Source organism: Manis javanica, chromosome 4 (genome assembly GCF_040802235.1).
Source record: "Manis javanica isolate MJ-LG chromosome 4, MJ_LKY, whole genome shotgun sequence".
In the NCBI taxonomy this organism is placed as follows: Eukaryota; Metazoa; Chordata; class Mammalia; order Pholidota; family Manidae; genus Manis; species Manis javanica.
Window position 1 is genome coordinate 144671576 of NC_133159.1, and position 16934 is coordinate 144688509.

A 16934-nucleotide genomic window follows, 5' to 3' on the forward strand; every position below is an offset into this window, starting at 1 on the left:
TCTCCTGACAGTGATCAGCCTGAGGGGACAGACAAACATGTAAACAGAAACTGCACCAAGGGATGATAAGGGAAGTACAAAGTGGGCTATCCTTTCAGTTTATGTTTGAGGTCACCTGTAGAGATCTAGAACCCCCTAAACAGAAACTGCCTCAAAAGGATCCAGAAAAGAGATGTTAGGGATGCTTACGCTAATTGGATCCCAGAGCTAAACAGTGTTTCCTGTGGCACCTGAGGGAAGCAAGGGTCCCTAACTTTCAGTCTTCATATGCCTCATGGTCAAGAGTAATGAGAGACCACTGCCTTAGTGTGGCTTGTCCTGTGTCCCCTTCCTGGGTGGCTGCAGAGTGGGAAGAGAACCTGTCTTAGGGGAAGATGTCCTCAAACATGGAAGGGAAAGAATACCAGGGGACACCCTAGGCAGAGAATTCAGGTAAAGAGAACTGCTTTTTACTAAACATAAGATAACCCAAGCCAGAAAACAGGTTTTTTTATTTTTTATTTTTTAAATGTCCCCTGTAATTGCAGTCTGGTGCCAGCATCTTAGGCCTCCAGAGCAAAAGTACACTCTCCAGGTTGTGCCAGGGGCCACTGACCTAGGCTGCAAAAGACAGAAACATTTCTCTCACCCACATTTAGGGAACTACCTCCCCCAATCCTCTTCCCTTCCTATTTTGGACACTAATAATGCTTAGAAACCTGGCCTGGAGGGTAAAAAGGAAGACAAACCTGGGGGAGGGACGTGAGGTAGGTCAGAGACCACCTGTGAACTGTCATGTAGTCAAGACATTGCTGGATGATTCAGGGCAGAAAATACTGTAGACCTGTTCACCTACTCTCCCTGCTCTCTCCAGCTCCCCCACTGACTTGGGAAGCCTTTTGATGAAAGAAGCAAGACTGTTCTACTATCACATATACAGGGGTCCCCTAAATGCTTCTCCTGCTTTCTCACCCTATACTGAGGGTAGTATCCCCATACTGAGGGACTCCAGGAGTGGGTGAAAGAGGAACAAATTCTAGGACTTAAGATGCAACTGAGAAAAGTTGAGGCAACCTCCTAAATGCTCAGGGGTTGGGGATGGGGACCCTATGTGCATTCTAGTTTCTTGAGAAGAGAGGAGGAGTTTCCTGATAGGGATGGGGATTGAGGGTGTGGATATTTCAAAGACTATACCTCCTAGGAGAAATTTAAGCTTCCTACTACTCTAGAGATGAGGGCAGATGAGATGAGCAGAGAGATGGGAATAAATGGGGGCACTCTTCCAAAAAGACAGTGCTCTCCAGAGAGGGTCTCAGGGTCTCCTTGTTCACAGTTCTGCTGCCTCAGGGCTGCAATGTGGCAGACAGACATGGGAATAGCAGAAGGACAAGGGTGACATTGGATAGCCACCCTCCAACACAATATCCCAAATAACTGTTCACATAACCAGGAGTTCAAGAGTTTAGGGAAACCAGGTTCTTACCTGCCTTTCTTCTCCGACACCATCAATCTCTAGGTCCCAGGCCCTTGCCAATGCTTGTCCTGGCTTTCCAGACATAGTCCGGCCTGACCTTGTCTTATCCTAAAGCAGCCCACATTGGGTGGGTGAGTTTTAGCTCCCTTGCCTAGGGCATATGGTGGGTCCCCACTGCTGTAACTCAAAAGGCAGGTAATACCAAGGCACAGAGGTGGCAGCTTTAAGATGGCCGCAGGGAGAAACCAGGCTGCCACGCCTGGCCAGAGAGGATACTGCCCTCTTGGGAGGGAGGGGACTGCCTAGGTGCTCTCCTCCAGTCTGGAGCCCCTCCCAGGAGCTCCTAGCCTGGCCGCATGGGGATGGGGCAGAGCTTCTCCTCACCTCAAGGGCCAGAGGTGGGCAGCTCAGCTCTGACTGGAAAGAGGACCGTCGCTGACATTTCTAGACCTCTTCCTCTTGGGCAGATCCTGATCTGACTGCTAAGCTTTGCCACCTATTCAGGTATTCGTTAGGGTTCAGGATACAGAGCCAAGGAGGAAAAACTGCGCTGCTGCCCAGAGTCAGAGAGAAAAATTAAGTCCACGCTAAGCACCCAACTCTAAAACGTTTCTTATCAAGTACCCGATTCCACAGTAAAGCCGCTAAATAATTCAGCAGACTTGATAGGAAAACGCAGTTTCCCAATGAGCATACATTCAGTTAAATGAATGTCTTTAAAAGGGGTGGCTATGATGAATAAGTTCGCTATGATTTAATGTATAAAAACACTAAAAGGGCAAAAACAAACGACCCAGTGACTACCTACAAAGCAGATAAAGAAATGGGCTGCATTTCTAGGAGTTTGAAAAGTCTCCCCAATGTTTTATAAATTTGGATTTCTGAAAGAACATTGTCAGTTTCCTCCGATAGTCTTCCCCATTAGATAAGCCCTCATATGGATGCAGTGAAATATTGTGTATTTTAAAGCCTTCTCTGCAGGAATGATACACTAGGATGTTTCTTAACAACATATGAAAACCTCCCTGAAAATTACATACCATTTAATATAAACCTTTGGTTTTTTAAATAAGGAAATAAATAATCCAGACTGAAATATAGGCGATATAGAAAAGAAATTCTGAAACTCTAATAGTGTTTGATATTAAAGCACACACTCGCATATTTCATAGTAGCTAAATATTTAAATTCCCTCCATGTTTAATGAAGGCTTGGAATTGGAAAGGACTTAAGTACTTTTCAGAACCTATTGGCAACTTCCAGTTGAAATTCGGTTTCTGTATTGGTTATTTTTGCTCATCTTTCAGAGAAACGTAATATGTATCTTGTGCCACGCAAAATAGTTTTCCTTCTGGGGAACTTCAAATGTAACAAACACTATAAAACAACATTTCTTATCAGTTCTGTGGCAGGGATTAGTTCATTTCTAGCTGTACTGTACATTCACTTTATGTTATTCTTTAAACCACCAAATCAGAAAGCAGGATTATTTATGGGAAGTGAATTGAAATTGAAAGGACCACTTCTAACTCCAAATTTCAGGTAACTGACATTTCACAAGTCCAGTTTTGCATGAGCACAGAGGGGAAAGAGAGAGTTCATGGCATCTCATGCCTAATCACAGACTGGGACGACTCATTTTTAGCCACGGATTTGACTTCTATTTCAAATTCTATATTAACTTACCAGCAAACATCTCTTCAACTGTAGCAATTAAATCCACAGAATTCAGGTCTGTAGCTAATAACAGCAAGAAGCCATGGAAAAAAGCTTGGCTGGCATTAACAAGGGGATCCAGCCACAGTCAAGGTAAAAACAGATACCCCAGTCTGCCTGTCTTCTTCTTGGCTTCTGAGGGGCCATTCAGCTGCCCATCAGCCCACCCCTCTAGTTGCTAAAACATTAAATAACACACCAATTATCTAAACATCAGATTTTCTATTTTTATTAAAAACTCACAAATTTATTCAACATGTTTTCTTTCATACAGTGAATGGTCTAATATGCACTGGAGGTCACACAAGCTTAGGTTTATCAGAACAATAAAAGACATATGAGAAATTTAATATATAAAGAAAAAAGTAGCAGCTGTTGACTGCATATTTGACCATAAAATTTAAATATTTTGGACTTTTATTTTAAAGACACAAAAATAAAACCTGTGTGGGTCTATATAAGTCATATTAACAATTCCATGAATGCTCAACAGGACTAAAAATTAGCAAAGATGTTTTTTTAAACCTTGTAACACTTCTTTTTTTAACACTTTCTCAGGTTGTGGTGCCAGGCACCTTTACAGTATTTGTGCTATAATTATTCTATTTGGCAAGTGTCTGAATATCGTGTTTTCTCTTTGCCTTGTGTAAACAACACCTTTTTACATACTAGCACAGTGAGCTTCAAGCCCTGCAAATCTGTCAGAACATCTACAGGAAAAGAAAATGAACAATTTTGGTTGATTGCTCAAAACGTTTTTTTTTTTGAACAAGAGGTTTCAAAACAGGATATATTAGTAAAACACTGAACTCCTGAATTTAACATTATACGTAAACAGTTGACTGTTTTTAGTTCAATAGTCTTTTTTTTTTTTTAACTCTCTGTGAAGGTAGAATACTTTTCTTGTACAGCTGATGTTCAAGTCATTTTACTGAGAGGTCTGGCTTAAGACCATCCTATGGAGTGTGTGTGTGTGTATCTGTGTGTGTGTAGAACTTCGTAAAGGTAGAAGAGTTGATACTGAGGGCTTTACATTTAGAATTTTGCAATTTTGGCAAAAACAAAAAACAAAAAACCCAGAGAGACAAAAAAAATATATATATATAGTCCCACCTGATGCACAGCAGGTCGGCGTTTCTGAAGCTGTAAGAGTTTGTCGTCGCTGTCGCTGAACTCTGAGACACTACCGAGATCTCCCAGAGCCAGAACCCTCCTGGCGGCCTCCCCGCCCTCACCCAGCTGTGCCTCCCGGGCTCCCTCCCCGCTGCTCCCGGCGTCCCCGCTGGCGCGTCCCCGCGGCCGCTGTGGGCGTTTCCGTGCCGCCCCCCGGCCCGGCGCGCGCTGCGGGAGTCTGTCCATGGATCTGGGTCCAGATGGGAGGTGGGCAGAGTCTGCATTTCCCCTCAGGAGCCCCAGTTCTGCACCTTGCCAGCCGGCGCGAGGTTCCCCGTCCTACCTCCAGGCGGATTTGGATCCTATTTCGTGTTCCCCTTTCCCATCCGGGCTCCCCAGGCGAAAAAAGTGGTCCCCGAGGCCCAAGTAAGTGGGGAGGAGTGACTTGCTTTTTATATTTTTTCTTTTTTCTATTTTTCTTAAATAAAGGTTCGTTTCTGTACAACCACGAACTCTGCGGCCCGAGCGAGACCCCGCTACCACACGGCCGCCTCGTTCATTTCGGGGGCGTGGGACAGGTGATTCCCGTAGCTCGCCCCGCCGTTGACCGACAGCGACGAGAAGGGCGGGCTGGGCCCGAAAACCTCAGCCGACATGGAGTGCAGAGGCCCGGGCAGGCTAGGCTCGGGACTGGGCGAGTCCCCGGGGGGATGAGCGAGAATGTCAGTGAACCGCTGCGCCTCGCTCGAAGGGTGGTGGCCGGGCAGCGGGTGCTCCAGGCCGCCCAGGGGCGTCCCCGACGGCCCAGACGACGGCACGAAGGGCAGGTCCACAGGCGTCTGAGCCTGCGAGGAGGGGGGACCTTGCGGGAAGAAGTCGTAGTTGCCCCCTGGCCCGTAGTACTCGCTCTGGTAATCTGCGGAGCGGCAGGGAGGAGGGTGTCAGCGGGGGCGGGGGTGAGAAAGGGCGGGAGGGCGCCCTCCCCCCGGGACTGGGGGGCTCGCGGTCGGCGGGCTCTGCTGCGCGGCAGGGAGCCGGGTGCAGGTTTGGCGCAAACACCAGAGCTGTTCCGTACCTGCCCGCCTGCCTCATTCAGGGTCGGGAATTCGGCCCTCGGTCTCACCGCCTCCTGATTCCTTTCCAGCCTTCCCATCTTCCCGCCACTCTGCACTTCTTTGCAGAAGACTAGAAGCGCCGCCCGCGCTGCCACCCGCTTCCAACGAAGCCAAACCCCGCCCGTCCTCTAAGCAGCACACCCACCTCCGTAGAAGGAGAAGGGCCCGTTGGGGATGAGCTCTCCGGGCTCAAGGCGGTCCACCAGCGGCCTCATCCTGCGCGGACTGCGGAAGAAGGCGTGGCGCCGGGCGCCCAGCGCGCTCAGCTGTTTCATCCTCCGTTCCTTGGAGCGGCGGTTCTGGAACCAGACCTGAAGCACACATGCCGCGGGGGGAGGTCACGGAGACCCCCGTCTCAGTGCGCAGCCTGACCCGATCCCATCACCCCTCCACTGCCTAGCTCGCCCACTCAGGGCTGAGTGTGAGTGAGAGTGTGTGTGTGCGTGTGTTTGTGTGTGTGTGTGTGTGTGTGTGTGTGTTGGGAGGGACTGAGCCAATGGCGAACAGGTCGGGACACCTGGGCCAGCGGAGGGGAGGCTGTTGAAGTTCTTTCTAATGGTCACACTGTCACGGTTACAGCTTCTCGGGAGGCTGTACATACATAGACATCCAACCTCCCAAAATTATGTCAGACACACGCTCAACTTCCCTTTCACGGTGGCTGGCAGCTGCCTCCCCCACATAACAGTGACAGAGAGAACTAAACAGACTTCTGTTGACACTCAGTCTCGCAGTGATAGTGACACCAAAATCCACAATCTCTTTTTCACACCCATGCACAATCTCCCAGTGCCAAGCATACTTATCCACAGATTCGCACTGATACTGACACAGACACAAAGCCTCCCATTCACATGTGCACAGGTTGGCACAGCCTTCCGGAGGAGCAGGGCCTCTTGCTGAAGGCAGCCTGCCTACCCACACAAACACACACTCAGCCTCCAGGCACATCTGCCCACACCCTTGCAGAGCCTGCAGGCAGGGTGAACCAGACACCTAACCTCAGGCACTAGACTGGAGCAAATCACCACAGTCTCAAGCCCTCAGAACATAATGGAACTGCTGCCCAGATGGCTGCCTCCCCTAGGCTTGTGTGGGACCACCTGAGGCAGGGCCCACTCCTAGGACCACCTCCCCTTCAAACCAGGATGCCCCACCTCTCTTCCAATGGGATGTCTCTGCTCTGAGGCTTGTGAAACTGGGGCAAGAGACTCACAAAGTTGGGGTTAGGGACACAGAAGTAGATCACATTGTGCAGAAGCCAGCAGCAGGGATTAAGTCACGCATGTACAGCAATCTCTTGGCACTTTTGGAACAGGGGTGGGTGGTGCAGGAAAAAGGTTCCAACTCTAGCTGTGGTGTCCCACAATGTCCCCTCCTCCAGCCTCCTGCTGAGCTCCCTGTCCCTCCTCCTCCACCACCACTATCACCTGCACTGGACCAGGAAAAACAAGAGGCCTAGGGATTTGGAAGATCTATTCATTCCCCCCCCCTTCCCAGAAAGGTAGAGGTGGGTCTGGGTCTCTCTCCTCCCCCTCCACTATCCTCCCTGGGCTCGCCCACCTCCTTCAAGGGTCCCCATTAGGCCTGGGTGTCTGCCTGGAGGAGCCCTGTAGACCTCAGGGATCTGAGTGGCATGCCACGGGCCCTGACCTGGATGACACGCATGTTGAGGCCAGTCTCCTGAGCCAGCTGCTCGCGGATATGGCGCGTGGGCTTGGGCGTTGCAGCGAAGGCAGCCTTCAGCGTCTCCAGCTGCTTGGCTTTGATGGTGGTGCGAGGTCCCCGCCGCTTGGCGCCTAGGTTCTGGTCGTCATTCTCGTTGCTGCCCCCTTCCTTGTCCGATACATTGGCGCTCTCTGAGTCCTTGGCATCGTCCTGCGACGGGTCTTGGGAGTCCGGAGACAAACTGGGGTCACTGCCTGTGGTGGCTGGGGAAAGGGAAAGGACAAGTGAGCAGCGGCCTTGGCAGACTTTTCTCCCCCAGGACCCCCCCAGCCCTAGCCAGCCAGGAACTGGGTTCTCACCCGAGTGGAGGCTGTTCTCTTTGGCGACACTGCTGTTGCTTAGGTAATCGTCTTTGCAGACGAACTTGTTCTCGTCGATGATGTAGAGCTCCTCGCCGGTGGAGAGCTGCTTGTTACACATCATGCAGGTGAAGCAGTTCAGGTGAAACACTTTGCTCCGCGCTCTCCGGACCAGGTCGCTAGGGGAGATGCCCTGTGCACATCCTGCGCATTTGGTACCGAAACACCTGCAGGGGGGTGGGTTGGTGAGGGGCAGTGGGAGAAAGTGGCCGGGAGAGAATATAAATAAATAAGTAGAAAGTGGGAGAAGAGGAAAGGGAAAAAGAAGGAGGAGAAAGCCAAAAAGAAAAAGAGGTACAGAATGCCGAGTAAGCAGGCAGGGAGGCAGGAGGAGAGAGCGCAGAGCACCAGTGTAAAGTCAGGGAGGAGATACAAATGGTTAGAGAGTGCGGGGCCCAAGCTGCCCCCATCTATAGCCTCATGCCTTGCATGGCCCCAAAGAAAAAAGCGCTGCTGAAGAAAGCAGCAAGGTGGCGATAGGTAGACCCAGGGACACTTATTTTCTGATTAGATTCAGAAAACAAATTCAAATTAGACCTTCATATAAACGCGTACCGGGCGCCGCTATTCTCTCCTAATGTGGCCTCTCTTTCACTGAAAAAGGACCCACACACAGGTTGGGGGATGGCAAGGTCCAGTCCCAACGCGGGTTAAAAAAAAAAAAACAGGCGCGGGGAGCCCATATGGCCGCAGCTGGGCCACCGCCACGTTCAAGCCCAAAGCCGGCAGGTTTGTGCTAGAGCCGCCACGGGTCTCTAGGTGTCGGTCCGTGCTATACGAACGCTTTGCGGGAGCCAGGCCTCTGGGGCCAGCCGGCAGCTGGCACTGTTCGCTGCTCTCCGGCTGGGCTCCAGCCAGAACTAGGGAAACCGGACGCGGTCGGCCGAGGCTCAGAGGCTCAGCCCGCGCTTCCTCCAGGAAGCCTGCATAGCGCTTTGCTCCATGGTCACCGCAACCAGAGCCACGCGACCCGGGGCAGCTGTGGGGACGGCATGTCCGGGACCTCTGGGCAAAGCGACCCCCACCCCTTATCCCAGTTTGATCTATCATCACAAACTCTTGAGCATAGCAGTGACCAAGTCAGCCCAGTAAACTGGGAGATCTCAAACAGGGCAATTACAATTCGCATTTGCTCTTGTTCTTCTCTGTTGACTTGCGTGTTTGTGTGGATTTGATGGCAAGATAGTGAGTTTAAGAGAATACAATTAAAACGCTAAACGGAGAAGGGGTGTCGGAAGAAGTCTCTAGGCTCCGACGAGCCTGGTCTCGGGTTTCGGCAAGGGAGTGGGGGTGGCTGGAAGTGCATAGGAGAGCTCCGAGCGGAGCCTGCGCCTCAGAGCCGAGGTCCGCGTTGGGTGGAAGCCAACCTCCCGCAAACCCTGGCAGCGGGGGGAAGTAGAAGGAGAGGTCTGCGGAGGCTGCAGCCTCGAGGCATTTCACAGGCGCGGTCCGCAGAGTCCCGGGCCCACGCTTGGAGACCAGTCGGCGTTTCGGGAACACCCTGGGCTCTTGAGGAGAGGCATGAAAGCCGAGTTCTTCCTTGCCACTGCCAAGGCAGGCGACCCCGATACTCCATGCAAAAGGCTCGGCGGTTCGCGCCATGACCTCTCAGAGGTGGAAAAGGCAGAGGCACGGAGCTAGCCCGGGTTTCTAAGCTCAGCCTGGAGGGCGAGCAACCCGAGGAGGCCTGGAGAATGCAGTTGCTGGAGAGCTCCGCGCGGGAAAAGATGGGAACCAGAGTTTACACACCCGAGGCTGGGCTACCTCTCTCCAAGCTTGGAGGGGTTTCTGGGCCGAGGTAAGCTCAGACCCTTTCTTCTCAGGCCCGTGCAGCCAAACCCACGATTTCCAGGACGCAAGCAGGGCCGAGTCCTGGGCATCCAGCGCACCAGCTGGCGAAGAGACTGACGCCCGTGGGATTTGGCTGCCCTCTCCAAAGGCAGCTCCTAACACAGCCGCCACGGCCACGCTGACCTCTGATCCGAAGCTGGACTGGAAGAGCCCGCGGGGAGGGAGCAGAGGCGCACGAGGGAAGTACTCACCGGAAGAAGTCGTTCTTGCAGTAGAGCTTGCCTTCTCTGGAGAAGCACTTCTCGGTCAGGTTGCATTTACATTCACAGCACTGGACGCACTTGACGTGCCAGGCCCTGTCCAGCACGTTCAAGAGGAAGCGGTCCAGGATGGGCCTTTTGCAGCCGGCACAGTGCACCATGGTCTTTGGTTTGGTCAGGTGAGGCCCGGAGAGAAAAGAGCAGGTAGAGCCGAGGGGAAGATTCCCGAAGACGCCCGGCACGAGTTCTCCAGCCCCTCCAAAAAGAGGAGACACACTCGGCGGTGCAAGCCAAAACCCACACCAGGAAATTAGAGAAGGGGGAAACGAGGCTGAGAGGGGGAGAGGGACGCCTTGGTGGAGTGTGCAGCCCGGGAGTCCCAGGGCCCAGAGGCACAGCAGCGCCGCCACAGCTCCAGGGGCAAGGAGAAGAGTCTCAGGCGGGAGAGAAAGCAACTCTTATGCCCTGAACCCGCGAAGGTCACCGAAAACAGCGACGGGAACGGAAATAAATAAAACGGAGAAGAAGGAAGAGGACGCGAAGAGCTCGGGTTGCAGGGACAGCGTCGCTGAGTTCTCTCGGGCTTGAGGTAGAGCTGTCAGAAGTCAAAGTGCATCTGCTTTTGTCGGGGTTTGAGGGCGGCGGGGTGTGTGCCGGGCTGACCGCCACCGGGGTTTCCCCTCCTCTTTTTATAAAAGAAAATAACAAAACGAATCGAGAAGCTTTGGATCCTAAACTGCCAGCATCGCGCAGTGGGTCGGGACGCGCCGGGCGCCCGCGTCGGGCCTGGGGGAGGGGGCGGGGACAGGCCAAGGAGGGAGGAGGGAAGGGAGGGCAAGAGCGAGATCTCGTTGTTGATTGTTGATGCTTAGAGGTTTCCCCCCTTTTGGAGAAGTGTTTGTGTCAATCGAGAACGGAGAGGGACAACTCGGGGCGGTCGCAGCCAGGTGCGCTTGCTCACTCCCCACCGCCCCAGCCCGGTCACCTCGGCCCGCGGCCTGCCCGGTGGCCTCCGTGTTCTCGGAAGGGCACTCTCAGCGTCTGGACTCCTTCGGGGAGGTGATAGTCTGGCTCCTCACCGCGCCTGGCCGTGCATCTTGGCTCCAGTCACAACTCGCGGAAGCCCGGGAGCGCGGCCGCGCATCTCTCGGCCCACTGTCCGGCTGCCTGCGTCCAACCCCACAGTCGCTCGACTTTTTCCTTTCCTTTTCCCTCTCTTCGTTGTGGTGGCAAATCTGGGGTTCCTTTCTAGCCTCTTTCTTCCTTTTTTTTTTTTTTTTTCCTTTGCAGCGGTAGGAGTAGGGGGGAGGGGAGTAGCTTGGAGGGCTTTAAAAAAAACGTCCTGGTGCAGCAGCTACAGTTCTGCGCGGCTGGAACAGCTCGGCATGAGCCTCCGCTGTCGCCGCACGGGCCGCAGTTCGTTGCTGGCTGTTCCCGGACAAGGGTCCCTCTGTCCCTGGTCTCCTGGCCCAGTCCGCCGCCCCGGCACGTCTCTCCCCAGCTCCAGCGGCTCGGTCACTGCTCCTGGCTGTTGGCTGAGCTCTGGAAGCCCCCTCGCCTTAATGCAGCGCCCGCCGACGTCACCGCGACCTGCGACCAATCAGCGGCTCGCGGTCCCTCTGTAAACCATTCTGCATCCCCCGGCTGGGGAGAGTGCCGGGAGACCGCGTTTAGAGGATCAGTGGCGGCCGCATCCGCGGCCCGGCGCGGTGCGGGCTGCGGGCATCGAGGTGCCCGGGCCCCCCTCTACTCTGGTAAGGCGTCGGTTTCGGTGGGAGGGACTGAGAGCGCGCGGGAGTAGGCGCAGGCGGAAGACCTAATTCTGCTGGAGAGTGGGAGTAATGAAGATGGAGCCTTAAGATTGGGGTGCAGCTGGGTCCGGGAGCCCCGGCGACCCTGGTGCAGTTTGACTTTATAATTCAGTGGGTGCTGACTAGTTTTGGTTCCCCCCCCACCATGCTTTTTGGGTCTAGAAGTTTGTCCCGGCACAGCGCGCGTTCTCTGGAGGAGTGGTGAGGGGAGGACGCTCGGCCCTAGAATCTTCCTCCTCCGGTCCTTCCTTCTATGCACCCTCCCCCAGTCCATCCAAAGTCCACAGGGTCCAGTCTCTAGGAGATCTGGGTGTCTGTTTCCCGCAGCGCGGCCTCAGAAAGTTGATTCCGGCAGTTTCCTGGTGGGGGCGGGGGAGACCGGAGGCGCGGCGCCGGGGAGGGGGGAAAGGAGTGGGTGGGGAAGCGCCTCCGGTGAGGAGTTGCAGCACTGGTGAGAAGTTGCGAGAAAACTGTGAACCGGAGACACCTTTTACATAGAAAAACAAACGAGTAGGCGGGAAACCGCGGGGCATCAGCGGCGGCTGCGGGTGGTGGCAGTGGCCGTGCGAAGCCGGGACTTCCTAGGGGCTCCACAGAGAGGCTGCAGTGGATTGGGGCGTGCAGCGCACGGGCAGAATAGCCCCGTTTCCTGTTCTCCCCTTTTCCCGGCTGCGGGCAGACACCAGGTTCCTCAGACGACAGCAGACCGCGTTCTCCATAGTTCACTCCTCAGAATCCATTACCTGCCTAATTTCGCTCAGGGTATAAACTCGGGACCACTGCCCATGGGGGTGGATTATTCCAGACGTGAGGGTCGGTTCCGGGTCTTGAGAGCTAAGCCTCGCTCTAAGAGTCTCTCTTGTTCCCTGGCCCAAGCTGGGCAAATACTAAATTTCCTTTCAACAGCACCGTTTCTCTGTTTAAGGGAGATTTCTCCCGAAGAGAAGTCTGAAAAGGTGACAGGGCTGGGCAGTCTTCCTTTTGCTTCTCGTTCTCTTTTTGGGGTGGTGGGGGTGCTAGGAAGGAGATTAGGCCCTCGTACGGAAGGAAATATGGCTGGGCAGTCAGCCAAGTCTAGTCAGTATTTTGGGATTGGCCTTTTGACCCCACTTGAGGTGCAGAGCTCAGGCATCCCACACAGGGCCCGGCATAAGTGGGGGGAAAGGCAGGATGAAAGGTAATTGTAATGAAGTTGGGCAGGGAATCCAGCTCTCTTTAAAAGGAATACCCTCTTCGGGCGAATTGGGAAGCCGCTGGAGAGACTTTAGTTTGCGGTCTGTGGGACCGGAGTTTGAGGGCTCTGCCGATCCCCCTTTTCTGCTTTCAAGCCTCCGCCCGCACCGCCTGCAATCGTGAGGCCCCCCAGCAGCCCCTGCCTTGCCTCCCAAGTCACTTTTCCATTGGAAGCCAAAGCCGAGGCCCGCCGTGAGCCTCCTTGGCGCTGCACCCATCTTGACCTCTGGGTGTGGGGCCCCTAACACCTTCTCTGCACCCCCTCTACACACACCTGGGCTCGGGTTCCTCGCGCGGGCAGGCCGGTATTGCGGCTGGTTATCGCTCTGTCTTCAACCCACTCCGTTGGCCTCTCCCAGGCCTGGGCCCACCGCAGGGCTGGGGGTGGGAAGGGCAGTTCTCCACTCAGCACGCCGGCTTCGCTGGGTTGGACTTGGCTTTGTGCTCCTGCTGACCCGATACTTCCAGGTACAAGCCAACCCGTACTCGGCACTCTAGGACCCAAGGAGGCGCTAAGAGCGGTAGGGCGCAGGTTCCTCGCCTCCTCCATCCGGACCCCGAGGTGCCTACCCAGCCCCCTGCGCTGGGTGAGGCCCGTGGGGCGGAGCTGATCCGATCGACTGGTCCCCACGCTTCCCCGACCCCCAGCTGTCTCGGTCTCGCCACTAGCGCCCTCGACCCAACCGTCCTTTTTGGAATCTAAAGCGGACAGAGTCCCGGGTGGCTCGCCCCCGCCCCCGTCCCAGCTGGGCTTCTTCTCATGCAAAGCAGAGGGGCCGCGGCGGTGGCTGACGGTCGGCGGGGACCTACGGAGCGACAGTTGGACGCGGCTGCAGGCCCCTTCTGAACCCAAGGCCTGCCGCCTCCTTTCGGGTGGACACGAGGTTGCATCACCGGTTTGGGGGTGCAGGGACCTGGGGATCTTGACGTCGAGGGAAAAGCGGGCAGACCCCGCGGGCAGACCAGAGCAGTAGGAGAGTTGAGGGCGACGACAGGACGTGGGCTCTGGGGCATCGAACTCTGCTTGTCCTCGTGTCCAGATGGCATAATAAATAGGTCTGCGGGAACCAACCCCGGCGTCTACCAGGGTGTCCAGGAGCGCAACGTGTGGCATGCCTCCCGGCTGCTGATTCTAGGTTTAAAGACCAGATTTAACGCCTCTGCGCAGAGGCACACTAGATTAATGTTGGGTTTTTTTCCCCCTGCGTATCCATTGAACTTTTATTTTGAAACAATTGGTTGCAGAGACATGGAGAGAAAAGTGGCCCAGCTTTCCAAATTCATCGTCTCAGAAGCCTCTCAGCTCAACTCTGTATTTAAACCAATGCCTGCTCGGTGGAGAGTGTCAGCCTTCCCTCACCCTCGCTAACACACGTACTGTCTGAAGTACACAAGCGTTTTCCTACCCGAGGCCCGCTAAGTCACACAGACCCACAACCACACACACTGCCCCAGGTCGTGACGGTCAATTTCGCCGCCGTGTCATCGCTCAGTGGCTGCAGAATTTCATCCCCAGGCACTCTTGGAAAAGGCCCCAGAGGGCCCAGGAAGTGGCTTTCGCAATCCACGTTTCTCTTCTGAGAAGCGCCTTGAGGATGAGCCCGAGAGGAGGGACGGTGCCCAGGAACTGGGAATGGAGGGGGTCCTGCCAGCCCTCCCCAGCCGCCCTGCGATTTGGGGGCTGATGGCGCCCTCTCTGGCACCCCATTCTTCCAGCCGCCTCCTTGGTTCTGAGCCCCACCTCGTCTTGCCCCCCAATATTCCCGAATGGCTCGCGCGGCGCAAAGACCCGAGGCTGCCCGGCACCGTCAGCCGCCGTAGTTCCCAGGAGAGGGACCGCCCGGGCCACTTTCCTCCTTGCCCACCGCGCTCCTGTCCAGCCCACGATCTCCAGAAAAGGGCGATGAGGCTGTGAAAGGAGGCGCTTGGGTCCGAGCGGTTTCTAGGTGGTCACCTGCGCCCGGCCGCAAGAATGTAGCCAACGAGCGGTGCCGGTCCAGGAAGAGGGAGAAGGGAGCGGGCTGGGTGCGTCCTGGGCCCTGTGGGTCCGGGCGGCTACGCAGACCCCGCACAGACTCGGTGAGGACTCCGCAGATGCGATGCAGGAAACTGGCCCAGGTCCCTCAGATCTGATCAGACTTCTCGCGCTCTTTTCCCTCTGTCGTTCGCTCTTGCCTCACGTTGCCTTGACCTCACTCCATCTCTCTCTCCTGCAAATGACCTGCTTGTGTGCAGCACTTTACAGTTTATATCACTATCTCCCCTGAACCACATAGTAAGAGAGGGAATCGTTATCTCCTTTTTCCTCCCCGGGGAAGAAACCCTAAGTTAATAGGGTTTGCCCTAGATCCCTGGGTCAGCGCACTATTGAAGGTGAAAAGGCTTTTTGGTTTTTTTTGGAGGGGGGGGAGCGGGGAGGGCGGTCTCTTGCTCCACTGCGTACTTGACCCCGCCAGGTTTTCCAAGTTTTAGGGTGGGGGCGCGAGGCCGGGGCTTCACGGTGTGCGCTCGGGCTGGGTGAACAACGCGGGCTTCCCACGAGCGCGGGAGGGTCCCCAGGCACGGAAGGTGGGGAGGTAGGTCGAGCGCGGCGATCTCGGACGCAAGTCAGCGCCGCCGAGCAGACAGGTCCTGGGTACTCCGGGAAGGGAGAGGGTGAGCCGGAGGAGGCAGGCGGCACGGAAGCGAGGGGCAAAGGAGCAAGGGCAGAAAGCCAAAGAAGAAATGCGGAGAAGTAATTGCGGATAAAGGAGGAAGGACATCTTGGAGGAAATGCCTGGAGCAGTGAAGGAAAAGAAACGGGAAAGAGACCCAGAAAGACGTCCAGCTACCCAAAAGGCGGCGGCGAGCAGCGCGGGCCCAGGACCCGCAGGCGCCGAGGGGCGGCGGGCGAGATTCCGAGGGTGCGCGGGTGTGCGGCAGGAGGCGGCGTGTTTGGTGGGAGACTCGGCGCCCGTGGAAAAGCGTGCGAGCAGTTCTGGGCAGGAATCCAACAAATAAATAAAACGTCTAAGACGGCGTGACAACAATGTGTATTTGGGTGCGTGCCCGTGTTCCTCTGAACACACACTCACACCCGGTAAGAAAGACAAACGGGGCTCATGCCTGGGAGTAATTAATCCTCTCACTAATTGACTCTCTCCTCTTACCTAATGGCGGTGGTCACTGCTGATATCTGGAGAGATATCAAGTGGAGAGAGATACAGACAGGGAGATCCCTAAAGCTAACTACTTTTGGGCCTGGGGTTAAGTTCTTTGTGGGCTTGGCAACTCTTGGGGGCCGAGTTCAATAGATGTTGCTGCCTTACCTGCCCCTCCATATTTCCATTAATAAAGATTTCCTCAAATTAGGGCAACCAGGAACCTTCCACACATACACACTGAAGCCCTTCATCAATTTCAGAGGCTGAAGCCACCTCATACACCGCTGCTGGACATTTCCAACCTTCCAGGCAACACCAAAGGTGCTTCCTCCCCTGTTGTTCCCCCAGGAGCCCAGACCCTGCACCCCCTTCTTTTAGTCACTACTAACTTTTTCCAGGACCTGGTGTGGGTCCTGCAGCCCCTACTAGAGCAGGTGAGGTTTTGAGTGGATTGGGAAGCAGCCTTGGACAGACGGAGAGAGCTACCAGAGGGATAAGGTCAGAGTAAGGATGGAAAGAAGCTTCCAGAGACAAACCCACTAGTGGAGAGATGCAGAAGCACAGAGGAGAGCAATACACACCTGACAAGAGTGAAGCCTCCGGGGACAGGAGAAAAAAGGTAGACACTGTGCACCATGGGAGAGAGTGTCAAGTGTATGGGAGAGCAGGAAGGTGGCCATGTCTCTGACTGTGTGTGTGTGAGCATGGGGTGGGGGCTCTTATTTTCCTCTCTGGCACCCTTGGTTCTCAGGCCTGTGGGAAGAGATGGCGGAGAGCGCATTGGACCTGGATTGACCCCTTGGTAGCTGAGTTGGCCAGAAGGAGCCCAACGCTCACAATCTGTCTGATAATACAGCTTTGAGGTTTTGGGTTTTGGAAGGTGAATGTCAACCCACTCCTTTGGGGTGGCAGATTTGCTCTGTTGGCCTCTTCAGGGCTAAATAAATAATTGCTGAGATCCATAAACTACCCAGCCTGGGTGTGTGGGGGAGGCAGCCCCCAGAAAAAAAAAACCCACTCCCCCCCACCAAACACATTCTTAATTGTCCCCTGGGAACATTTGTATATTTGACCAAAGCAAATCCCCAAGCAGTAACAGCAAAATTTGTCACAGGGGCTGGCAGTCCAGAGAGCACTGGGGTTTGGAGAAGGGGGAGGCGGGAGAGATAGTGGGCCATCTGAGAAGGTGAGAAACTTGGCTCTTCTCTCCCT

General features: G+C 54.9%; 1 protein-coding gene and 1 long non-coding RNA gene across 4 annotated transcripts in view; one reads left to right on the forward strand and one right to left on the reverse strand.

Moving 5' to 3' along the window:
* Window positions 1-3393: 3393 nt before the first annotated feature.
* LHX1 (LIM homeobox 1) lies at window positions 3394-11070 on the reverse strand. The gene is made up of 5 exons (XM_017675606.3): window positions 9527-11070; window positions 7425-7651; window positions 7051-7328; window positions 5543-5708; window positions 3394-5198 (listed from the first exon to the last, which is right to left on the reverse strand). Exons 1-5 carry the CDS (start codon window positions 9694-9696, stop codon window positions 4819-4821), a joined length of 1221 nt encoding a protein of 406 aa, XP_017531095.1. The 5' UTR covers window positions 9697-11070; the 3' UTR covers window positions 3394-4818.
* A 130-nt stretch (window positions 11071-11200) lies between these two features.
* LOC108406740 (uncharacterized) overlaps window positions 11201-16934 on the forward strand; it is a 53095-nt gene continuing 47361 nt past the window's right edge. For 2 of the 3 annotated variants that reach the window (XR_012130628.1, XR_012130629.1), the window contains exon 1: window positions 15018-16341. This is a non-coding gene — a long non-coding RNA (uncharacterized lncRNA). Of the gene's footprint in view, window positions 11290-15017; window positions 16342-16934 lie in introns of those variants that run through there. The other variant, XR_012130627.1, reaches the window with a different exon arrangement.